The 25501-nt window shown below is 47.7% G+C and overlaps 1 protein-coding gene across 2 annotated transcripts in view; it reads left to right on the forward strand.

Annotated features, from left to right (window-relative positions):
* The window catches only part of EPHB1 (EPH receptor B1), a 428957-nt gene that overhangs the window by 302532 nt on the left and 100924 nt on the right, over nt 1–25501 (forward strand). For both annotated transcript variants that reach the window (XM_036851877.1, XM_036851878.1), the window contains exon 5: nt 2734–3069. In XM_036851877.1, the coding sequence (XP_036707772.1) occupies nt 2734–3069 (336 nt within the window). The remainder of the gene's footprint in view (nt 1–2733; nt 3070–25501) is intronic.

Here is a 25501-nt window from a genome sequence, read left to right on the forward strand (position 1 = left end):
TGGGGTGTGAGTAGAAAACTGTATGATCCCATGTACATTTGGAACTTACACCCTGGCAGGAGAGAATGGATAGGAAAGATGGAAAGTGATGTTAGAGAATTGTTAGGAGTCTGCAATAGGGCAGGAAAATTGACAAGGCTCATCCTTGTGAGGCAGTGGAGATATAGAGGAAGGGAAAGATCCGAGGAAAGGAGATAAGCTGACAGACTGTGTGTTGGGCTCCCACGTTGTGGCGACCACACAGGGAGTTGTCAGGAAGGTAAGGACTGAATTGTGTTCCCTGGATTTTTCAAGTAGGAGCCCCCCATCCAAAAAAGGCAGGCATGGTGGTGGAGTGCGAGAGCAACCTGGCTGCATTTGGCTGAGCAGGGAGAGAGGGAGGCCCGTAAGTGTGACTCCACTTTGGGAAAGCTTGGCTGGAGAGGAGATAGAGGACATGTAATATAAAGAAACGCCAGGTGACCATATTTTGGTTTTAAAATGGCAATGACTTATGAACGTTTAAGGGGATAAGGTGGAGTTAGGGGAGAGGGTGAAGTTGAAGTTCAAGGGAGAGAGGAGGTAACTGAAGTGGGGAGGTCTCCAAAGGGTGGCAGGGATGGGTGGTCACTCTCTCTGACGGTACCTGTCTCTGCTCCTCCGCCCAAGGCTGCTTTCTGAGTGATAGCCTCAAGATGTCATAAGGTTGCAGCAAGATAACATGGTTAAAGGATTTACCCCATGCCTGGCATAGAGCACGCGCTTGGTGAACGTAATTATTATGATCATGAGAAACAGTGGCCTGTGGCTGAAGCTAGGCTGTCTGCTGTAACAGTGAGACAGGCAGTGATGGCATTGACCACTGGGAGCTTGTGGTCTGAGTCTCATCAGTCCAAGCAAATAGACATGTCTAAGACAGGCACCGGCCGATATGGATGTTTAATGACTAGTGCAGTGTGTGATGAGGCTGGCCATGCCCTGTAGAAGCCCACCTAGCGTGGTCCCGACTGCCCGCCCAGTACTAGCTGTGTGCTGATTCGCAAAGAGATGGATGTTCATCCTTGGGCATAAGGGTGGGGAATTCTTGAACACTATTTGCAAGACTTTAGTAAAAATGCCTCATGAATCCTGCCCTGTCACAAGCATGCATGAAAGTTGTGCTTTAGCTCAGGCCTAATGGGCTTTATATAGTACAGTACTGATTTTCTTTCATGTTTTAATACAATCCGATTTAATATTTGCTTTCTGCTCTAGCTGCTTGCTGTTGACTGATTCAACACAGAATCCTTCCATGGTGCCCCCCGACCTTCTTGTTATTCCCTCATTCTGTGTGTTGGCATTTGATTCCTGTCTCCAGCATGAATTGCCATACACGTCTTCCTTCAGCTGGCGACAGTCACGTGCGTGAATTCTGAAAGCATTACTATCCAGAGCGGTGGCTCCGGCCGGCCCACCATTCGGAAGGGGGGGTGCTTCCAGGAGGGATCCATTTCCATCAGGTGGATATTGAGGATAAGCAGAGCTCAGCCTGGGAGCCAGAGGCTGTGATCTGCTCTGTTCTTGGGCAGGAGATTCTCCAGCTTAATCTCCAAATGCTCAGGACTGCAGCCGGCCATTAATTCGGCAGCATTTTTGCCCTCCTACTAGGGGCCAGGCTTTCTAGAGTTTTGCAACAAGGCATTTCAGCCTTTGCCAGAGTGTGACCAGCAGCCATGGGCAGAACTGTCCAGAGGGAAGAGGCTGCCCTCCTTGAGTCCCTGTGAGCCAGGCTGATTTGTAGGAGAGGCAGTCTGTTCAAATCTCCTGTTGTCCGTTTATAGATTTGACTGCCAACTCTTGGAGTATCATATCAGAGTAAGGCCAACTCTTCCCTTAGTAGGAAAAGATAGTTTCACTAACAGGCAGCACAGGGCTATAGTTAAGAACGTGAGCTTTGGAATCAGGCAGATGTGGTGTCCATGCCAATTTTAGTTCTCATAGACCACATGATCTATAGCCAGTCCCCATTCTCAGCATTAGTTTCCCTTTCAATAAAACTGAGTTAATTATTGTACCTTCCCAATAGCGTTCTTGGGGGGAGGGTGTTAAATGCATGCAAAGTAGCTAGCAGAGTGTCTGGGACAAACCCTTGTGCTCTTCTAGTGTCATGGGGTCAAAAATGGTGGCTGCGTGAATTTCCTGACTTCATGCACCAAAACTTGTGCAATGTGAATATTCATCTCTCCAGGTCTTCTGGCAGCCCATCCTACAGAAAAACACTCCCAATGCCATGCACACACCACATAGATCCCAGATTGTGTGAGATTTTATGCAGGATGCCTGGATATGTTGGGTCTTATGAGGGGTCACTCCTATTCTTCAATCCTTGAGTTCTACACCAATTAAGAAAAGACAAGGAATCCAATAAGTGTCCAATATACATACATGTTATTGATGCTAAAGCTGCCTGGAGGATGCAGCTTGGTCCTGAGAACAGAAGGACTTGTACCCAAGTCCTCCATCCTCCTCTCCCTTGGCACACATGATTCAAAGAGGGAAAACCCCAGTGGGAATGACTAAAAGGGGAGTGGGAGACAGGTTGTCATCTCTGTCTGTCATTTTTTTCTCAGAATGGATTGAGGCATGGAGATTTGGCGTTGAGGGAGGAGAGGGGATGTGTGTATGTGATGAGAGTAGGAACACACCAAAGACAGATGGAGAGATGCTGGGGAAACTTCTATCCAACCTCACTGTCCTTTCGTTGTCTCCCTATAGGTGTGCCATCAGGTCCCCGCAATGTCATATCCATTGTCAATGAGACATCCATCATTCTGGAGTGGCACCCTCCTCGGGAGACAGGTGGGCGGGATGATGTCACCTACAACATCATCTGTAAGAAGTGCCGGGCAGACCGCCGGAGCTGCTCCCGCTGCGATGACAACGTGGAGTTCGTGCCCAGGCAGCTGGGCCTGACTGAGTGCCGTGTCTCCATCAGCAGCCTGTGGGCCCACACCCCCTACACCTTTGACATCCAGGCCATCAATGGGGTCTCCAGCAAAAGTCCCTTCCCCCCACAGCACGTCTCAGTCAACATCACCACAAACCAAGCTGGTAAGTCTGCAGGTGTCTGTGCTCCTGTCTGTCTGTCTGCGGGGCTGGCTCTTTGCCACTTCTGTGCAGGAACAAAGCTTTGGCCACACATATCCCATTAGTCTGCCCTCAGGCCTCCTCCCAGGAGTGAAGGTATCAGGCGATGGGCATTTGTGACCATGGAGGAAAAGGCTGTAGTGTTTCACCTCTGAGAATGAACTGGATTCTGAGGGGTTTTCTTGTGCCCAGTTCAAAAGCAAAGATGTACGTCCAAGCCAGAGTAGGACCCAATGTTCTGCATCCAGCTGGGGCTCAACGAATGTCCTTGGAAGGATGGATGGACAGATGGATGGATGGGTAGGTGGGTGGATGGGCAGAAGCACTGCACGATCTTGAGAACACCAGTGCTGCTTTATTAGCCAACCCAATGAAAGAAACTTCCCAGAAATCATGTGATAGTCAGTACTGCCTTCATAGATTATTTTTCAATTAAACCCATGTAATTCAACAGTACGTTCTCCTTTACAGCTTGGTCAGATGAATGCTACACTGTTATAGAGACTTCAGATAGTTGGCAGTAGATCACTCCTGATGGCTGGTACATCCCTGTGGCATGCATAGCTCAGAACGCGTTTTCTTCTCTTCTCTTTATTTCTGTATCTTTTGCTCTTCTGACCTTTTCCTTTTATTACTTTTCACACCTCTTGCAACAATCCATTTCTTTTTATATCCATTTAACCAGTCCATTCATGCACTCACTCATTTATTTATTAATTCACTCAATTATTGAGACAGTTATTCAGCATCTACTGTGTGCCAAGCTATGGATTAGACACTGTGAGGGGTACAATAATACTTGGACACCATTGTTCCTCCCATGAAACTCAATAACTGAAGAATTTCTAGGACATAGACACAAAGTACAGAGCTGCAAGGTGGTATATTCTAAGTATTGTGTGCTGTAAGCATGCAGTAAATACCAAAGGAGCTAGAGAGAAATGAGCCATGTCCCCCCTGGAGGCAAGGTACAAGGCTGCAGAGGGGACATGAAGATCACGTCTATAGGCAACGATGGGGGTCGTGGGCAGTGGACCATGATCTTACTTGGAATTATGGATTTTTCTCAATCAACAAATTCTAAAAGGACAGCTTGTTAGTGGAATAGCAGGAGCCAAGCATTTCTCTTTGCTCTCTCTCCCTCCACATAGCCCCCAATTCTTGACCTCTTCTATTCTTCTCCATCCTTTCCTAGTCCTCATCTCCCCATCCTGAGACTCATTCCACCTCTTGTAATACCAGGCATCTTTGATGGCAGATGATTCTTGGGTTTAAGCTGTTAGAACTGAGAAGAAAAAAAGGTGTCGTCGGAGAGCATGGCTATCCAGATGGCTGCGTTGTTGCTGTGAGCGTGTGTGTGTGTTCGTGTGTGCGTGTTTGTATGTATGCGTAGGGTCACGTGTTTACATGCATACGTGTGTAGCGAGAAAATAAGAGTGGAAGTGTGGAAGCCTCCAGCTGGTGACCACAGCCCCAGTGCCATGGAGACAAAGGTTGTGACAGCCCGTCTTACTCAAAGAGAAGAGAACGGTAATTTCTACATCACGATGAGCACATAACATGAGCAGCCTTTGTTAGCAGTATTTCCCTTGGAGAGTTTAAGGCAGAAAACTGGCTGAAATATTTTAGTGTCCCAGCTTCTGGGAATAATAATCCTTCCAGTCTGTCATGTTACGCTGGGCTTGGCTGTCTTTTCCCTCTCTCTAAGCATGTGTGAACAAACCTGCCACTTATATTGGTTTGCTTTGATTTCTGCCCCTCCCTTCCCTTACCCTGCTATTCCCGAACCTGCCCATCTGCTTGTCTTGCCATCTGCACCTTCCCAGGCTGCCGTGGAGCTGAGGGACCAGGGCTTCTACAAGGGACCCTGCGTTACCAATATTCAAAATATTTATTTTTGTCCGTACCCGTTGGCCCCTCCAGGAGCATTTCTCATGCCCTTTGTTTGCCCTCTCATGAGCCCTTTATTCTTAACCTTCCCTGATTTTGTAGTTCCAGCCCCATTGTCACTGTCCAATCTACGATTTCTCTTTGGGAATTCTGGAATTTGGGTGTTAGAAAGTTTACAATCAACAAGATAAGGTTGCAACTGCTTCTTGGTGGCATATGGTTATTATAAAATAAAGGTCAAGTTAACCAGTGGTTTCTCATTCGTGGGCTGCGGGGCTCTGAGGAACATGCGGCTGTTTGGTGAGTCCACATGTGAATGCAAATTACTTTCCACAAACAGATATTTCTTTAAAAAGATGAGAACTTTCAAAATAAACACTCGAGCCTGTACCTCTGCAAGAAGAGTTTAGAAACATGAATGGAAGCCCCAGATTTTATAAGGGATGAAAGAGAGACTAAATAACAGGCATCATAAAATCCCTAGTGACTCACTCAGATCCATTAAGAGACAAGGTGGATGAACCCCTGTATCACCAAGAAGTCATGATATGCCTGTCCCCTTTCCAGAGCAGCCCTGGGCTCTTCCACTCTGGGCAAGATCCAGGTCAGCCTCCCCCCTCTGACCTCCAGGTATGGTGCGACCCTTGTCAGTACCTGTGGCCACATTTGTCCTACTGTTTGGGTCATGAGTAGGTAGACGGCAGGTAAAGAATTTGACCAAGAGCCATCCTGGAATCAATCATTAAATCAACTTCTAAGTGTTTACTGAGTATCTATTCCCTGCCTGGAACAGCCCAAACTGAAATGGTGGGGGGACTATTGAGTGGGTCCTGATTGAGTAATAGTTATTATTCATAGTTTGTGTCTCTTTTGAGTTGACAAACAATTTTGGAATATACAGACTCATTTGATCTTCATAATTACCCTGTGACTTGTACGTTATTGTTCCCATTTTTCCTATAAGGAAGCAGAGACTTGAAGGGCTTGGGAAATCTGGGATTAGAAGGAGGATTGGCAGGCCATCCATTCTGTTTCTTTCTTCTGTTTCCTGCCCTAAAAGGTGGACAGTCCCTCTGGGCTCCCCATATCATAGCCTCCAAGCACAGAGCGGTTATTCAGAGGCAGCCAGTGTCATCCGACTGAGTGGATGGGATCTCAGTGTGCAGGCTGATTACCCTTCCACAATTTTCTCTGTGACGCTGAGCCATGAAAGGCTTCCCCCTGCCTCTGGTTGGAAATGGGAGATAGGCGTGTGTTTGTTGAGGGGTACAAGTTGTTCCAAGGTGAATTGGATCCTGACAATGGATATCAGGGTCACATGAGAGAAGGGTTTGGACAAGTTGTCTGCCAAGGGTTTTGGGCTTGATCTGAACGTGAGAATCTATCTTGGGAGTCTGCTCACTGCTCTGGGCTGGTTCCTCCTCTGTTGAGGAGCTATGGACGGCATCTGTGGCTGGGCGTGCCGTTCTTACTGTCCAGTAGAGGCAGGATTGTCATGCTCTTCTTCCTTGGGGCTGCCCAGATGTGCCACGTTGGTGCTGCATCGTGTTGCTCTCATGAGCCCTGCCCAGTGGAGGCAGGCAGCTCATCTTAGCTGATTTAGCTCCCCGACAAAAAGAGTCATGGTTGGTAACAGTCTATCAGAGAAAGTCACCAGTAGGCTTCTCTTTCTTTTTTTTTTTTTTTAACATCTTTATTGGAGTATAATTGCTTTACAATGGTGTGTTAGTTTCTGCTTTATAACAAAGTGAATCAGCTATACATATACATATATCCCCATATCCCCTCCCTCTTGCATCTCCCTCCTACCCTCCCTATCCCACCCCTCTAGGTGATCACGAAGCCAGTAGCCTTCTCTTGACCCTAAGATTTTGATCTAAGGAGATTTTGTAGTCATCTTTTGGTCCATTGGATACATATTAGGTATAGTTCTTCCCTCGGAACCAGCATGACTGGGGGACACCAAAGGGTCTATTGCATCCTGACATCCAGCGAGCCTTCATCTCCTTCTGTGATGACCCCAGTCAAGTATATAGTCAGACTACTCAAGGATCTTGTATCACTCAGAGAGTATCAGGATGGGATTCTCATGCAGCCCATAGGCTGAGGCAGAGGACTACCATTTTTGAGCACCTCCAGTGTGCCAAGCCCCTACCAAGTTCTTTACAAAAATGATGTGGGTCATATGAAGAAACCGAGGTCAGAGTGCTTTTGGAATTTGCTCAGCATCTCACAGCCAGCAAATGATGTTTCTGGGTTTCATACTCAGGTTTGTGGCCATTTTATCCTCAGACTGATCAAAAATTGCATTACGGTGAGCTGTGTAATTTGTAAGCTCCCTCTAAGCTATTGCCACATAGCTGGGCCACTTTAGCTGTCAAAAAAATGTCCATCACCTTTGGTCAGGGTTGGTCATGAATTATGCAAGCTCAGATTTACGTGAGGTCTTTAGGGATGCAGCCTTGCACTGAATACGGCTGCCTTGAGTTTAAAATAGACCAGATCAGGTGGAACTCTCTCTGTTCCAGTGGCCAAGCGATCTGCAGAGAGGTTGTTATCACCACTAACTTCTGCAGTCACTCTCTGGCACCTGGCCCCAGGTTCAGACTGATGGCCGGATCATCTGGCTGTCAGAGAGAATTAAAGTGAATGACAAACTTTACTTCTCTTTTCTGCCAACTAGATTCTGAGTGTCAGAGTTGGGGAAGACGACCTCAGAGGAAATCTTGGATAAAATAAATAAGACAAATCAGACCAGCACATCTATAAAATCAACTGGTAGTGTGGTAAAATAAAGTCAGTAAATTTGGGAGCATCTGAGCCAGAGAGAACACACTCAAAGACCCCTGAGGCCAGGCAGGTAATGGAGAGGAGCAACACGGGGCCCGGAGTCAGACAAGAGGGAGTGGTGGAGACTCTAGGGAGATGAAGAGGAGAACAAGGGCAGCCCCTACTCAGCTCCAGCAAGTGGTGCCATACCCAGCGCTGCCAGATGTTATAAGCTGAAAATCCAGATTAAAAATGTTAACAACTAATTAGAAAATTTTAAAACACTTGAGAGCCAAACAAATCCAATTCTGGATTTGGCCTTTTGGCTGTGGCTTGCAGCCTCTGATTCAGAGGGCTAGTCTGACTTACCCAGGCTTGAATGGTGAGTGTGCCGTGTGGTACCATCTCTTCCCCCCTCGGGGCAGTCACCTTCCCTGACTCCTGGGCTCACGGTGGCAGCTGTGCAGTGGGGAGGGGAGACGTGGGGTTGGCCCCTCTCTCTGTTCCTCACATGACTCATGCAAGTGCATTGAGTTGCCGTGATCCCTCCTTTCTCCACAGTAAGATGGGTGTAATGGCACCTGCTTCCTAGCGCTGTGTGACAAGCAAATGAGACAGAGGATAGACAATCACTTTGCAAACCGTGTGATGGGCTGGGAGACGAGCATAATTTCTGAGACTATGTCCTGAGCCAGACAGCAATTTGCTGGGCTTTTTTTTTTTTTTTTTTCCCCTAGGTTGTTTCCTTCCAAGGCCCCTGGTCCCTTTGTTTGGGACTGATGTCATCTAGATCAGATAAATGACAGATATTGGTTTGGCCACTCTTCAAGGAAGGAGTAGGCACCAGAAAGGAGAGCAGTGAAATCTGTGTTCCAGGAGGTTGATGAAGAGGGCAGGGATGGAACAGAACCTGTATACCCGACACAGGCTCAACCTGCCGCTCAGAGGAGCCTGACTGTCTTTCCTCATCATGTGTCTGGAGAAGCGGCACTTTCCCCTTCCCTGCATGATGCATCAGCAGCATTTATGTTTGACGTTTATATTACACACAGTTCATGTATGGCCTGTGGTGCCAACTGCATGTGAAATGCTAACACATCCACTGCGCCCACAACACAGACACAAGCCGGTACTTAATTTTATTTAAAAAATACTACACTACTCTGTCAGTCATCACAAGTCCCTATAGTTTGTCCATTTTTAAGGCATTTTCAAAGTTCCTAGACAATTAAAGTCACTCAGAGATGCTACTTTCCCCACACATGAATTACCCAGCCCACCAATTCCTCTGAACACATCACCTAATTTGCATTATTCCTGGGTTAAATATAGTATTTGCATGCATAAAGAGTAATCTTTGAATATGAAAAGGAATTTTATGATATTGCAATATATTGAGCTCTTTGGAGGAAAGATATTATGTAAATCTCAAAATTAAATATTAAAACAATATTACGCTGCTGCCTGTAAAAATGTAGTGTTAAGATCCATATGCTGAATCTAGTCCATTTTTAAGTGCTGGTTTCACTGGAAATTAGCAGGTGAAATTTGTTCCAGAGCAGAGAAAAAGATTGAGTCAGAACATCAAAAAGATGGGAATGACTTTAAGGAAAACTTTCATTGAAGTTAATAAGGAAAAGTTAAAAAAAAAACTTAAGTCAAAGAAAATTTCACTGTTCTTAATTCAATTTCATAGTTCATTTTATTGCTTTCTTCTCCTTGTTAATTTCCAAAAGGCTGTTTTTATTGTTTCTTAAATCCTGGCATTGAGGAGGAACTTCCAAGCGGCCTCAGAAAGGTCCTGCCATCTGCAAACAGGGGTTGTTGTCTCTTGAGTTGAGCAGGTCATCACATAGCATTGCCCTTGACAAAAGTCATGACCTTCCACTCCCGGCAGCCTTGGGTTCTCCACTAGGTGGTGAGCTCTGCAGAGAATCAGACTTTCCCAGCCTACCCCACTGTCATGAGGGAGGGACCCACAGCACTAGGCACAGAACCTTGATAAATATTTGCCAGGCTCCTTTAGTCCCTACATATGAGTTTTGGTATATAAATATTTGGTTGATGTGTAGTGATCAGGATATATCCTGGTGGTCCACGGGTGGGCAGGTGCTCCCTCCAGGTCAGCCAGGGGACCAGGTATCTTCCTCTCCTGTGGCTCTTAGAAGGAAAACTTAAGGGGATGGTCTTAGGATGTTACCAGAAACCCTGATGTACTCAGAGGAAAACAGTGAGATTCAAAGGGGGGTTTGTTTGTTTGTTTAAGCACATTAACTTTGGAAAGGTATTCATTCATTCGCCACAATCTTTGTGACTGCCTTCCACATGCTGACTCCTTGGCTTCTGCTTCTAGGGGCTCCCATTCACTTACTCAACAAATATTTATTGAGGTCTTCTGTGTGTCATTCACAGCTCCAGGCCTGAGGAACACAGGAGCAAACAGCACAGACCAGAGTCTGTGCCTTGGGGAGCTCCCATTCTGGTCCCCAGCACTCACTGAGACTGGGCTCGGACACCCAGAAAGTCACCAAGGGGGATCTCAGCTGGTCTCTGGGCACCACAACCCACTGAGGTGCCAGCTCTCACTTTGCAAAAGTTAGGATGTGATCACATGTCATTGCTAGAAAGCATTTCAATCCGAGGAAGTTGTTGCTATACAGTGACAGTACAGGGTGGGATATTTTATTATTTACTATCTGGCCAATTTGAACTTCTTGTGGACAGATTTCACATGCTGGGCCACGCGGTGGTTGGGTGTAGGAAAGCTCCCTGTTCCAGGTCCTGAGCGGTGCCTAAGATGCTGCTAAAAGCTCGAGAACAGCTGTGTGGCTCTGAGGATGACTAGAGGGCCCCATGGGCCCCAGGGACCTATTTGCTCATTTTACTACCTCTTGGGCGCTCTAAATACACAGCTTGTTCAGTGAAAATGGGACTGCCAGGCAGTGAGATGTAGTAAGTTCCTTCCCCTGTTCAAAGCCCAAATGAGATTGTTATCACCCTCATTACAGAGGGAACCTCTAGCTGGATTACGAGATAGTCTCTGTTCACCTTGTGGCCGCGGCACAGGGGGTAGGAGGGAGGAGGAGTCTGGTGGTGAGTCCGCTCCTTGCTCCTCTGGCAAACGTCAGTTCCATGAGCCGACTATCATCTCCAGGAGAGCGTGCCCTGTACCCACCTGAGTGGCTCTTGTTCCCCAGTGTCTAGCTAGGTGCTATTATTTCTCTAATATCAGCATTAGAGAAATGTTCATTGAATGATTTAATAAATTATCAAATAAATATATGAATGGATGCCTCGATCCTTCTTAAGCTCATCTCAGACGTCAGCAAATGGTGTGGCTTGAGTTTTCTCTGTGATCTTTCCTTCCTCCGTCATCTCTGGGCGGGCAGTGTGATTGCAGTTAAGACCCCACATTCTTGCAGATGTTGGTGAGACCTGGACTTCCTGGGTGCACTGTCCTCCCAAAACACGGCCCTGCGGGAGACACTCTGCTATGCCCAGGCTGGGCTGCCCCCTTCCGCGTAGGCAGGGCCCCAGCTGCTCCAGCAGGCACCAGTGGGGGTGTCGGGTTGGCAATTCCGACGCTGCTGTCCGTCCACCTGCACGCCAGCTCTGCGCCTATCATTTTCACAGCACCATCCATGTTAAACAGGCAGGAGCACCAGGGGTTTTTGAATGCAGCAATTAACAAAACAGTAATCAAGCTAAGTGTTTAATTTCAGAAAATTAACATCTTCTCTGAGCGGATGTGAAAGATGGGGAAAAAAGGCACATTAAATGTTCTGGGTAAATAAAGGCAAAGCTGGACTACAAATATTTTCCAGTGCAAGAGGGACCTTTTGCCAAACCCCAGGCCTGGGATCAGTTTCCTTCTGAGAGCTGAGCCTGCAGGACAGCCTCAGCTATAGAAATGAGCCCTGGGAATTTGAAGTGTGTGTGTCTCTCTTTTGCTTCCTTTCTTTTTCTTTTCTTTTCTTTCTTTCTTTCTTTCTTTTTTTTTTTTTTTTCTGGACAGAACAAATGCTTTACGTATCCAGAAGAGCTCAGGGGAGCAAGTACCCATTCATGCCCCTGTAAGCCCGTCTGCCCCATAGAAACCCCTGATGTGTGTCTTGTCCTTCTCTGAGCTGTACTAGTTATAAGGATGGCACATGAGTTCTTGAATGTGTAGGAGTTTTTTGTGGGCATGGGCCATATGTCTCCTGATAGACTGAGGGCTCCCGAGGGAAAACACCAGGTCTCACTGCTCCAGTAACCCTTGCACCTCAGTGCGGTGTCCTATGTGTCCTGGGAAGTCCTGTTAGGCCTGACATAATGTTCACAGTCTGGTGGCGCCTCATAACCCAGCGGGCTGGCATTTGTTCGCAGGAACGGGTTTGCCTGTGGGTAGGGAAGCTTGTGAGGAGGTGGGTACGTGGAGGGCTGGTTGGAAACAGGGCCTCCTGGTGTCTGTTGTCTCCTCTGATGCCTTAGAAGGAGTGAGGACAAGGAGGGCTAGGAAGGCAGCTTTGCAGGAGGGTCGCCGAGGTTTGAGGCACAAATAGGCAGCCCCAAGGCTCCTGAGGAGGAGCTGCAGCTCAGCAGGGAGGTGGGCTTGGGGAGGTTGAGTGGGTGCTGCCTCAGGGAGCACAGGGGAACCGTGTCCCCACAGGCCCACAGCTCCCCAAGGAGAGCCCTGGAAGTCTGGCTCAGGGAGCAGGTTTCCCAGGGGGCTCTTGCAGGCAGCCGACATGGAAAACAAAGAAACCAAAGCAGGAGAATGAGCGGGTGATTTGCAGATACGTGGGAGACATGCCGGGGGCTCCCAGAAGTGCACAGGGACCGTGGGTTCGGTTTTGCGCATGCGCGATTTGAGGAGATGTTTGGGTACCCGAGTCGCGGTATTATTGATGCAGTTGGACGTTCAGGCTTCTATTTTCTCTGTAGGTGGGTGGTAAGCTTGGTTGCTGAGAGTGAAAGAGGAGACAAGGGTTGAAGGGTTAAGGGGAATGAAAAAAGTTAGGCAGTCCACTTCAGAGAATGGGAGATGGAATTGACCAGAGAAAGTCAGCATTTCCAGAAAGTGTTTTGAAGGCTTATTTGAAGTTGGTGATCTTATATTTACAAAGCTGCCCATTTGCCCTGTTTTGTGGCTTTCTCAGCAGTGCCTGGCTGCTCGGAGCAGACCCTACAGGAAGAGGATGGTGGGTCTCTCGCGGGTTGAGTTTTGCTGCTTGTATCCTATGGAAAGATAAAGGCAACTCAAGCCTGAGGCTTAGGGGAGTATTGTCAATTACACTGTTGCAAAATGGAACCCAAGCTGGATGATGCGGGATATGAATTGGGAGAGGGCTATGCAGAGACAAAGGCGGAGGGAGCCAGATGAGGCTGCAGGGGGTGGGGGGAGTTATCAGAGGTTGCCCCAGGCAGGATGCTTGCATTCAAGAAGAATACTTGAACGTGTGGCTTTGAAACAGGAGCACCTTCAGATGAGGCCAAGTCCAACTGTCTGGTGGGGAGGGTCAGACATGGAGGAGTAGTGGGGGTGTGGGCGTGTGCTGTTCAGGTGGACGTCAGAGTCACCCACAGGAGGGCGAGGCTGGGATTGAGAAGAAGATAGAGATGGAAGCCCAAGGCTTCAGTGAGTCAGGGAGTGATGTGGGAGGGAGAGCACCGCGGTCCCAGGCTCAGGGGGCAGCGGCCCGGCGGCATGTGGACAGAGGGGGAGATGGTGAACAGCAGTGGATGGCGCACAAGGAGGGCACAGCCCCCTCCTGACCCTGAAGTGTGCTGGGCGTGAAGTCATACACCGCCACCCCGGAGAGAGCTGCAGGGCGGAAGGGTCTGCGGCGAGAGCTGCTGTTCCTCAAGGCGGGCGTGGAGGGAGTGTTCTGGGAAGAGCCAGGTGGAGGCCATGGGGGAGTTTCTGGCTCCTGAGCAGCCGTTTAGGAGGGCCTGGGGCAGGGGTGTGCAGGGTGGTGGAGGAGGAAGTCAGGCTCACAAGAAAGGAAGTCCCGGACATAGTGGGGATGGGGACGCAGGGAGGGCTCCAGCTGGGCAGTGCCCTGCAGGAGGTGGGCTCTCGGCCCTGAGGCCAGAAGACTTCGACCTCCGGGCCCCAGGGGGACAGTCACAGTGGCTGCAGGCGCGGCTCCCCTGCCTGGTGGCCGTGGCGGTGATGTCAGGCTTTGGGAGGTAGTGGGTGCCCTGCTGAACCCCTGTGGGTGAGAGCCAGGAGTAACGGGGCACACAGGGTGTCCTCTGCTCACTCCTGTGGCTTCTCCAGTAACGGAACTGCCTTCTGTGCTCAAACACTCAATAAACCAGAGCTGCCATTGCTCTGGTCCCACACCAGGAAGGCTGACGGGCCTGCCCCAGGCACCCTCAAAGCCACCCTGGGGTGCCTGCCTAGGACTGGCATCACCTGACAAGAGCCCCCGCCCCTTCATAGCCTCCCGCTGCCACGGGGCACAACATTCAGGTTTGCTCCCTTTAACTGGCGCACCTTCTGGTTCCCCCAGGAGGAAGAAGGAACAGAGGAAAAGTGCCAGGCAGGGGTGACCCAGGGGGCAGAGGGGCCCTAGGACCACACTAGCCAGGATGCCTCGTCCTCCTGGCACAGGGCTCTGCTCACGTCCACCTCTGTTGGGACCCCTGATCTCTCCGAGGGATCAAGGGTCCCAGAGGGCAGCACCCACCCGTGAATGATGTGACCCTGGCCGCACCCCTCCACGTGCTGGGCATCCTCCAGGGGCTCTGAAAATGCGGGGTGCTTGAGTGTAGGGGGAAGGGAGAGAGAGCCAGCATCCGTCTCAGGGACAGGAGTCAGGCTGATCTGGGCTCTGCTGTAGCCTGCTGGGGACATAGGGAAGCAGTTTCTCTCTCTTACCCTCAGTACTGTAATCCATAGATGGGAAGAACTGACAGAAAACTGAATAACATCAGATGTCCTTTTAAAATGTAACATTCTGGACTTCCCTGGTGGCGCAGTGGTTAAGAATCCACCTGCTAATGCAGGGGACACGGGTTCGAGCCCTGGTCCGGGAAGATCCCACATGCCGCACGCAGAGCAACTAAGCCCACGAGCCACAACGACTGAGCCCGCGTGCCACAACTACTGAAGCCCGCGCGCCTAGAGCCCGTGCTCCGCAACTAGAGAAGCCACCGCAGTGAGAAGCCCGTGCACCGCTATGAAGAGTAGCCCCCAATCGCCGCAACTAGAGAAAGCCTGCAAGCAGCAACAAAATTAAAAAGAAATAAAATTAAATTAAAATTTATTAAAAAAATAAAATTAATTAAATAAAATTAAATTTAAAAATAAAATGTAACGTTCTGATTTCTAGATTTCTAGACAAAGTTTTCAAACTTGAACTTGCCTCAGAATCCCCTGGAGGGTTTGTTAAAACTCAGATGGTTGGGCCCCACCTCCAGGGTTTCTGATTCAGTAGATCTGAGACGGGGCTCAAGATTCTGCATTTCTTAACAGTTCCCAGGTGATGTTGATCTGGGAGTGTGTTCTGAGAACTAGCAGCGTCAGGTAGATGATCCCAAGAAAGAACCCACCCCCGATCAGAGGCAATATCAAAAACGAGGGCCTCTGCTGCAAACCCACAAACTCAGAGCAGCCCCCAGCCCCCAATGTCACAGGCTCCCTTGGCTTTCAGAACAAAACCCTTAGTGGATAGACCAGTGAGGGAGGAGCCCCTCTGGGGGTGTGGGGTTGACTCAGCCACCCAGGCTGGAAGCCCTCGCTTTCTCTCTCACTCACACTTGGTTGAGCCCGTGACGAGACTCAGCCAATATTCTACAACAGCATCGAACTGATGCCGCCCACCCAGAGTAGTCCTCTGTCCCCAGGGGACTCAGGGTAGAGAAGGAGACTGGAAAGGGTTGTCAGGGCCATCTCAAGGCACAGCCCAGAGCAAAAGCAAAGAAGCCAATGTCCACACTAGGGGAAAACAATTAGAAAAATAATGAATTCTGCTTTTGTATTCATACCCAGTCCTCAAACTAATTACTTATTTGTTTAATCTACTTTGACCAGAAGTGTTACTGCACCAAAAATATTTAATGAGTCAGGCTTCCTGACGTAAAATTCAAGCGTATTTGTGCAATGAAATGAGTTTTCATCAACAGAGGCGGAACCTGTTATCTAAGCAGTACCTTCTCAACAAAGTTCTCTCCTAGAATACGGATGTCAGAAGAAACAAGATTCTTCTATGCACAGTTCATCATTTGCACAATTCATCTGTGTGCAGATTATTCTTCTTTGTCATCAGTACTATTGGGCCTGATGTCTTTACCTGACATTTAAATACAGATTTTAGTTTTTTCCTAAGGATGTATTTCATATAAGGAAAAAGATATCCCACAACCCTTAACGCCTCATATCCAACCTCGAGACCCATGCCTTTTAGGAACTCACATAATTTAATCTGAGGTCTCAAGGGGACTTTTGGAGGCTGCCTAGCAGTTTTGGATCTTTCCCTGAAACCTTCAGAGTCTGGGCTGGGGAGATAGGAAATGGACCAGCCTCGGGGCTCTGGGACCCCTGCTTCTGATTCACCCAGAGCAGCACTGCATTGTTCTGCTTCACACTTTATACCTCAGGGAATCTTTTCTTGGTAGAAAGGATTTTACAGCTTAAAAAGAAAAGAAGTTAGAAAACCACTCATGTTAAGGTAACCTTTCAGTTGAAACATCTCAGTGAGATGGGAATGGCCCCAGCCCCCCCAGTTTCTGCTTCTGCAATCTAGAAGCACTCCTGTCCCCACTGCCCTGGGACCACTGTATTCAGACCCACTCCAAGTTCCTTCCCAGGTACAGGCTGCAGAATCACAACCCCACCTCCCCTCCCCCGACATCCTTCTCCTTTAAAGGCCTATGTCCATATTTGGTGCAACTGTGTGCTTTTCCAACCCCTCTTACTTCCAGCGCCTTTGGGGAAGAGCCCGCAGCCATTCCAGTAAAGGCAAACTTGTATTGAACATCGATTAGGGGCTAACACAGTGGGAAGAAGCTAAAAATAGGACTTGTGCCCTAAAGAGTTTATTCCAGTGATGGAGACCAGAGACGATCACCTGGAAAGTTAGATCCCAGTGCACTGTGTCCCAAGGTGGTAATTACAGCCCCATGAGAGTTATTAAAAATAAGGACTTTGAGTTGGGAGGAGGGAAGGGACACTTCGGTGGGCATGGTCTGGCGTGGCTAAGCCTGACCATGTGGCCTGATCTGGACCTTTAAAGGCTGGTGGGGTTATGAAGAGAGGTGGCCGTAGTGAGAGATCCCTGAAGCTGAGTTCTGCTGAGACTCAGTGCGTGGAACAGTGAGATGAGAGCAGTGCGCTCCTTAGAGGGAACCATGGGAGGAACCTGGACAGGCCAGCGGCTGCCACATTGTAAAATGTTAGAGAAGGAGTTGAGATTTTTTTCCAGTGGGGAGCCATTGAAGGTTTTTGAGCATCAGAGGAAGTGAGTAAAATGAGCTTTGGGACAGTTAATCTTTCTGCAGTATACTTTAAACTGAAGAAGTCCAGAGGTGGACAAGGGATCTGGGACAGGATATTAGGTGTAAGGCAATGCCAGTGACCAGACCAAGAGAAAGGTGGGCACAGAGCCGAGTGAACATTGTGACTCCTGGACCTGAGTCACACCATCGGATGGGTGGGCCATGCCTCATCCCCTCCCTACAGTCACAAGCTCTCCTTGCCCTCAAGGACAAGGCACCCCATTGTTTAGTTCCTAGATTACTTCCCAGAAAAACTTCAGGTCCTCTCGAGATGTTACAGGAAACCATCTTTCTTCTGGAGCATGTATCACACCAAACTCCGGGGAACCCCGCTGTTAGCCTTCCCTTTCTCCAAGCCCATTCTTATTCATCGCTCTGCTCTGACTGGGTTGACTGTTTATTTATCCCCTCAAAGGTATTTATCACACAAATACCCAAGGCTTGTCACTGGATTGTGCTCTTCACATTTACCTTGGGGAACTATGCCCAGGGATTGATTTGCATCTGTGAACAGTGGTGGACCCAGAAGGAGACTTTGGGCTGGTTGCCAAGTCCCCTGGGCTAGCAGACTGGATCTAGGTGGAAGAAGCAATGGACCACACAGGTCACATCCTCAGAACATTTGAAAACCTCATAACATCAGGGTTAATATTCTTGTTTTACCGTTGAAGAATTTGAGGTCCAAAGTAGTTAAGTAACCTTAACCCAAGATCACAGAGTAAGCAGATGGCAGAGCCAGAATGGGAGCCCTCCTCTCTCTGCAACATCTCTAGAGCCCTGAGCATAGTCCGTCTCTAATTTTGCTAATTTCTACTTCCCTGGGCTGGGGCCCTTGGCTCCTTACTATTCCTTGTATTCTCCTACACCACCCCCCTTGTTTTCCTCACAGCTGGGGTCTATGGTGTAGATTGCAGGTGGTTAGTCCAAGGATGATTTAGCTGGGAAATGCTATTCTAGAAAGAGTAGGAGAGGTTAGCATTACTATATGATCCAGCAGTTCCACTCCTCAGTATATACCCAAGAGAAATGCAAATATAGGTCCATGCATAAACTTGTATATTGAATGTTCTTAGCCTCATTATTCACAATAGTCAAAATGTGGAAACATCCCAAATGTTCATCAAATGATGGATGTTTGTCCGAGAAACAGCAATGCCCCGGATGGTTGAAGTGGCGATAACACTCAGATGCACACTGTTCAGGCTGGGGCAGCTGTATCACTCTGAGGGGTCACTGTGGGGACCTCCCCCCACCCCACAAACCTTTCCCCATGGAAGGACAGAGGAAAGCTCCCCAACCCGGCCCAGCATGAGTTATTGTGAGGGAGGCAATGGGCTGCCCTTTCCATGGGCCTCCTTGGGAAGTTCAGACAGGAAAGCCTCCTAAGTGGAGACACCGTCTGTCTTCCAGGACACTTGCTAGGCTTGTTACCTGAGCCCAGGCAGAGGGGACTTAGCTGTGACCCTCACCCCTGCTCTAGGGCAGGTAAGGGGTAGCCTCACAGCAAGGCTGTCCCTGGCATGCTTTCCACCTGCAGAAGCAACACTGTTTTCCCCTTCAGATGAGATTTACTGAACTCTGAAAATCCAAGTTCCATATTTTTATAGCCTCTTCAAACCTTTTCCTCCAATAGATCAACTTAATTTTGAATGTATGTGTGTTTTGCTATTATTTTTCTTCAAAACTACTGATAATACTTTTGACGTCTTAAATAAAATACTTTAACATCATTTATTATATCCCAAAATGGATTATGGTGATAACTGTTGAAAGAATTCTTTTGACACAAAAATCAATGAAGACATTAGGAAGTAATTTTTAATAAGCAAAGATAATGCTTTAGAACTTAGTAATTGTCCTAGGAAAAAAGCATCAATTCGTTCTCACATTTTGGAATCTGAGATGCTTAATCATTGGGGGAAAATGCCCCTATCAGATAAGGAAAACAAAATGAGTAAGAGAAAACTTTGAATATGACTGAGTCAGTAACTAAATTAAAGGGTCAAGGAATGTCATAAACATAAACTGTATGGTCCAGGAGAACCTGAGATAGGAAATCAAGGCTCCACACATTAAGAGCCAGGGTCCAGATTTAGGGTTATTAACTTGCAGACAGATTCATGCCACCCTCCCAAGACCCAGCCTGACTCTTACAGGAGTGCAGGCCCTACGATCTCTTTTGGAGCCCTTCTTGCAAATGGAGGCCTGGCGGGTGGTCCACCAGGCCCCATCCGTGATGCCAGTGGCAGTGACCTGTGACTAGTTTGGGCTGATACTTGTCCCATGTCACCGGTGAGTTGTTTCATAACTTACAGCTGGGGCCATCCTGTCCCTGCAATTTATCCACATCTCCTTTGTCAGTTCAGGCCACAACATTCTGTGCACTCTCGCTTCTGTATGTGATATACTATCTTAGATCTGTCTGCTTCAAAAGCAATTTGGGAGGAAGTTCTCCCCAAAGTCTTCCTTGGTAAAACCAGAGACAAAGGACTCACTCCACCTGCCTTTGCATTTTCTTCATCCCTAAGCCCTTTGACCGTGGCGTTTAAGTCTCTTTCTGCTTCTTACACATTTAAAGGGCTTCTTATTACTGGGTGTGAACAATACATGTGTGTGTCTTTTACACACTCCTGGTTTTGATTCTGTTTGAACCCTCACACAGATTTTCCTCAGTGCCTGACAGGACACTTGTCATTGCTTCTCCACTGTCCTCTTTGGATTCTGGCTTCCTGTTGGGCCAGCCCCTTTATTTTGCTGAGAAGAGGTGCAGGGCAATTTTGATTATGTTTGAATTTTTGGAGCACCGCCTCTTTAGGCCAAACAAATCTTTCTTTATTTCATTTAAAAAAATTTTTTAAGTATAGTTGATTCACAATGTTGTGTTAATTTCTGCTGTACAGCAAAGTGACAGTTATACATATATATATTATTTTCATATACATTCTTTCATATTCATATATATATTTCTTACATATTCTTTTCATATATATATTCTTTTTCATATTCTTTTCCATTATGGTTTATCACAAGATATTAAATATAGTTGCCCTGTGCTATACAGTAGAACCTTGTTGTTTATCCATCCTATGGGAATTGTTTGCTAATCCCAAACTCCCAGTCCAACCCTCCCCTCCCCTTCCTCCCCCTTGGCAACCACCAGTCTGGTCTCTACGTCTGCAAACACATCTTTCTTGATCCTTCAGTACCTTCTTTCCAAATAGCCCCTAAACTAATTCTTTGTCCTTACTTTTTCTAAAGAAAGGTCTATATTTGCTTATTTGCTAAAGTTTAATAATTTTCATTTCCTTCTTTCTGTAAAATGTTTAATTTAGTCAAAAGCATTCTGTGTGCTTGTGAGGGAGAGACTCTTTCAAGCATTCAGTGAAACTGTCCCTTCATCTTAGGATGCAAGTTTATGGAGAAAAGACAGCTGGCCAGGACATACTGTTCAAACTATTGTATTCAGGGGTCCCAGGGGCTGCTGCTTTGAATTAATTTTCCCTTCCTGTCTTAGTCTGCCTTAGTTTTGCTAAAAGAAGTTGGTGTTTGAGTGGATACCTGAGCTCTTTTTTATTTTGTTTTGTCTGAAGGTTTTACTGCATGTAAAACACCCGATTTAGAGGTGGCATTTGCACTTGGAGAAGGAAAAAAACATTTGTCACCGTAGGTGATCACTGATGGCAGAGTACCAAATGTAAGCCGCTCCTGATCTCCAGGGAGGAGGAGTAATACTTTCTTACTTTCTCCCCTGTGCAAAATCCCATCTCAGTTAAAAGGTAAGACATTTAGAGTGACCTGTATGAGGATAGATAGCCTGCCAGGGGGCCCGTGACGGTGGTGTCATCACCATAAATCTGAGAGATGCTGGCGGAGGTGACTGTCACCCTCCGGCAGCTTCTCCTGGATCTGTGTGCTGCTGCTGGGCTGCTGGGAGGTCCTTGCCACCTGTATAACAGGGACATTCCTCTCAGTGGATTTGACTATCCATTGTGTCTGGATCACCTTACCTCTTTGCCATTTGACCCCAACTGGGGCCTTCAAGCAGGGCTGTGACTTTCTTACTTGTCCTTCTGTCTTGAGTGATTAGAGCAGGGGCGTGGCGCAATGGTTGGCATATATGCTGAGTTTTGAATGATGGCTTTCCAGGGATTAGAGGCAAAGTAAAGAACCAAGCCCATCAAAAATCCTCAGGCCATTGGGATTAACCTTTCTAATTTTTAATACATGATGCTTCAGCTTTTGAGGCAGAAGTATCCTGAAAACCTATATGGTGCTGACATGATTAAAAACATGTCGACTGAATCGTGTTTACACAGAGGCCTGAAAGGGCAGCCCTTTCAGTGTGGTGGGCGGTGGCCGGGGTTAGGGTAGGGAGGGGAGGATTAATAGGGGCCGTTCCCATCCATCCTGCTGGGCCCAGCAGGATCCCAAACCACCCCGACTGACTCCAGAACACTGCCTCACTTTCCTGAAGCTCCTTCATCCTCTCTTGGGGCTCTGCACAGTGCACACAGGACTTGGGGAAAAAAAATCCCACGCCAGCCACCCCGTTAACCATTCAGCCTGTGCTAAACCCACACTCACTGCCTAGTTTCACTGTGGTGACTCAGCAGTGGCATCCCACACATCCTGTCCTCCGGGGAACGCTGACTGCCGCTTGATTTCTAGGCGATCACACTCTCTGGTTCACCTTCCACGTCACAGGCCTGTCTTTCTCAGACCCCTTGGTGGCTTCCCCATCATCTCCTGAATCTTAGACTATATATCCTCTTCTGCTCCTTCTCTTGGTGATTTCTGTCATTTCCAGTGCTTTCAATACCTTTGAAATATGATGACTTCACCTTTATAACTCCAGTCTGGACCTCTTCGACATGCATTTGCGCACTCAGCATCTCCTCTGGGACATCCTGGGTGTCTTAAAGCCAGCAGGTCCGGAGTGGATCACCTGGTCTTTCCTCCCAAACTGTTTGTACCGGTGTCGTCCCTGAGCTCAGTCTATGGCTGTCCCGCTTTTCCAGCTGCTCAGACCAGAAACACATCCACTGAGATATATTCTAAATATATTCAGAATCTGACCATCTCCTCTCTCACCACCTCCACCACTCCAAGCCTGGTCCAAGTCACCATGATCTTCCAGCTGGATTATTCTTTCAGCTTTCACACGGCCCCTGCACTCCATTAGCAATATAGCACAGGGTGGTACTGGTAACATGTAACTCACATGATGTCACTCCCCTGTTTGCGACCCTCCCACGGGTCCCCGTCTCTCTCAGTAGAAGCCAACGTCCTCTTTTAGTGTCTCTGGGGGCCCTACCATCTGTGACCTCGTTTCTGCACCAGTCCCACTGGCTCTTTTCTGTTGCCCTGATTCTGTTGCACCAGGATGCTCCCAGATCAGAAGCTTTGCCCTGGCCTCTCCCTCTCACATGCTCTTCTCCCAGGCATCCGCCTAGCTCCCCCTTTGCCCTCCTTCATCTCTGTGCTGCTGCATCTACTTCTCAGACAAGACCTGGCCGAACACATGATTCAGAATTGCAGCCTTCCCCTGGCCGGCCTCCTATATTTTGGCATTCTGTATCCCTTCTCCTCTGCTCCATTTTTTCCCATTGTACTTAATATTTTTAACATACCTTGTAATTTATTTATTTATTATGTCTAGTCTCTGAATCCCTCCACTAGAAAAGAAGCTCTATGAAGGCAGGAAATGTTAATTTGTTCACTAGGGAATCTCGATTACTGGCACATGCATGACAGATGCTCAATAAATATTTGTTTAAATAGCTAATTAATGGATCTGGACCACGATACTAAGTTGGGAGGAAGAGAAGATGCATTTGATGGTTGAGTCAGGATCAAAAATTATTTCAACTTACCAGACTCATAGGCCAAATTAGCACCATAAAGGCACATGTAAATCCCTGTAGTCAAAGCTAAAAGCCAACTCTATAGACAAAAGATGAGGAGCATACCATGGGAAAACCTAAAGGTTATACTGACTGTGGTTTCAAAATCAAATAGCAGGGACATGTTTTTGAAGCAAAGGCTAATGGGCATATTAATAGATGTATAGTACACAGATCATGGTGGATATTCGTTTTACTCTAATCTTTGCTGTTCAAACAGCAGTGAGAGAACTGGGTTCACCTCTGGGCCTTATGCCTAAAGAGATTTAGATAACATGATGCCCGTGTGGAAAAGAGCCACCTCAGGTGGCGGCATCTCATGGGAGAAATGTTCATAGTATCTGGCCATTCTTTTCAGCAGGAAAAACTCAGGGGAGACCTCAATAGTTTCTTTTGCTATTTAACAAGCCATTCTGTGGAAGAGGGAACATTCTATATTACTTCAGTTGGCAGAACTGAGAGCGGTAGGAAGAAGACATATTTCAGATAAGGATAAGGAAGACACGCAAATTGGTGAGAGGTATCCAGGTATGAAGCGGCAGCTTCTGGAGGCAGTGAGCTTCCCGTCCCTGGGAACGCAGCAGGGCGAGGCAGGGAATACTTGAGAGGGGGATTCAGGACTGCATCAACTCAGGTCCTCCACGAAGCAGACACCAAGATGGGATCGGATGGGATCAGATTTACTAGGGAAATGGGGTGGAGGCCAGAGGAGGCTGGGAGAGCTATCAGACCACAATGAAGGTCTGATCCTTCTGAAGGAGAGAGAGAAGGAAGGAGGATTGAGTGGGAAGAATCTTAGATTGCCACGAGTTACAGGGAAGTGTTGGGATATCCAGTGGGGAGTATTTGAGCAGAAGTTGCCCATCAGAAGTGTCAGGAATGGACCTGCCTTAGCATCCCCGCCATCCTCAGTCATTGGCTGGGAGCAGCATGTGGGAAGTGGGCTCCGTGTGGATGCAGTGACAGATCGCAGAACGCAGCAGCTGGGCTCATTAGGCAATTATGCTCCCAGGAGTAGGAGCTCTGAGGGCGCATTTTCACGGCCATGATGAGGTCTCTAATGGGAACTGGGCAAAGTCCCAGGCAGACACTCCAATTCTAAGGGCTCATCACAGCACCTCTTACTCTGCTCTCCTTATGGCTCCCCTAGACTGTGAACATTTTCACAGCTCTGCGTCTCCACCCTGGCCCAGGGGCCTCATGCAGCAGGTTCTCACGGAGAGTCCGCGGATCATGGAGAATGAGGAGCTGCCTGTGACCCGGTAGCCGTGCTCTGTAATTTCAGGTCTTGGAGGGGAATCTGTTAACTTAAATCCAGGATAGTAAATGTCACTCAGCCATGGTCCCCAGAGAAAGCCTTGTAAAGTGGAGTTCGTGTGAGGAAGCGACCTTCATCACTGCAGAAGTGCCAGGACTAAATGGAACAGCCCCTGAGTAGAGCACAGACTGCAGCCTCATCCATCACCCGCCTCTTCTCCTAGACAGACAACCCTCATTTATTATCTCCAGACTGTTTTCATTTTACTTACACAGTGTGAAAAATGTTGAATTGGGAAATAAATAATATTCTTTTTAAAGAGAGATTTCAGAAGCACTTCACAGATTTTGGAACTATTATTCTGTTTCCAAATGTTTGGTTTGTGTATCATTTCTTCATTTATATTTGTGAGCTCTCAACAGCAAATGTCCTCATTTGGAAAGCTCTGACAGAAGTCTACAAGAACTCTGTTTTTGGTCTGTGTTCATGTCTTCTTGAGAGATGCCGCCTCTCTTCCTTTTGAAATGCAGCAAAATCTTCCATGCAGTCTCAGAAGGAGATGTCTGCTAGAATGTTCCTTTCCACTGCACAGCAATTCTGTACTGACCAGCTCGACTCTCTTGCTGTCAGGCCTTGCCTCCGATCCTCTTCTCTGTGATGGCTCAGCCCATTCCTGCAAGACTGAGGATCCTTCAACACCATCTGCTCAAAGACATTCCATCGCGCCTCTCTTCTCACTGCCTGAAGCCTGGACTTGTCCTGCTGGTCACACCCTCCATGCCTGTCTCCAACTTTCCCAGCCCACACTGTTTTCCTGTGATTTCTCCAGCCATCTCTTGTTTTGGTCAAACCTTTTTTCTTCCTGTCCACTCTGGTCCCTGCCCTCACACATGTTCTCCTGTCCTAAATTGTCACCTTTTCTCTCCTTTGGTACCCAAACTCCATTTGTTCTGCAAAACCCACAGGAAGTTCTGTAGATCCAGCTTAGTTGATGAGAAATGTCCAATGACATTTCTCTGCCTCTTTGTCTCTGAAAGACAGCACTTCTCGTATAATCGAGGGTCTGTTCATCTGCCCTGTCTCTTCCTCT

Source organism: Balaenoptera musculus, chromosome 4, assembly GCF_009873245.2.
Source record: "Balaenoptera musculus isolate JJ_BM4_2016_0621 chromosome 4, mBalMus1.pri.v3, whole genome shotgun sequence".
In the NCBI taxonomy this organism is placed as follows: domain Eukaryota; kingdom Metazoa; phylum Chordata; class Mammalia; order Artiodactyla; family Balaenopteridae; genus Balaenoptera; species Balaenoptera musculus.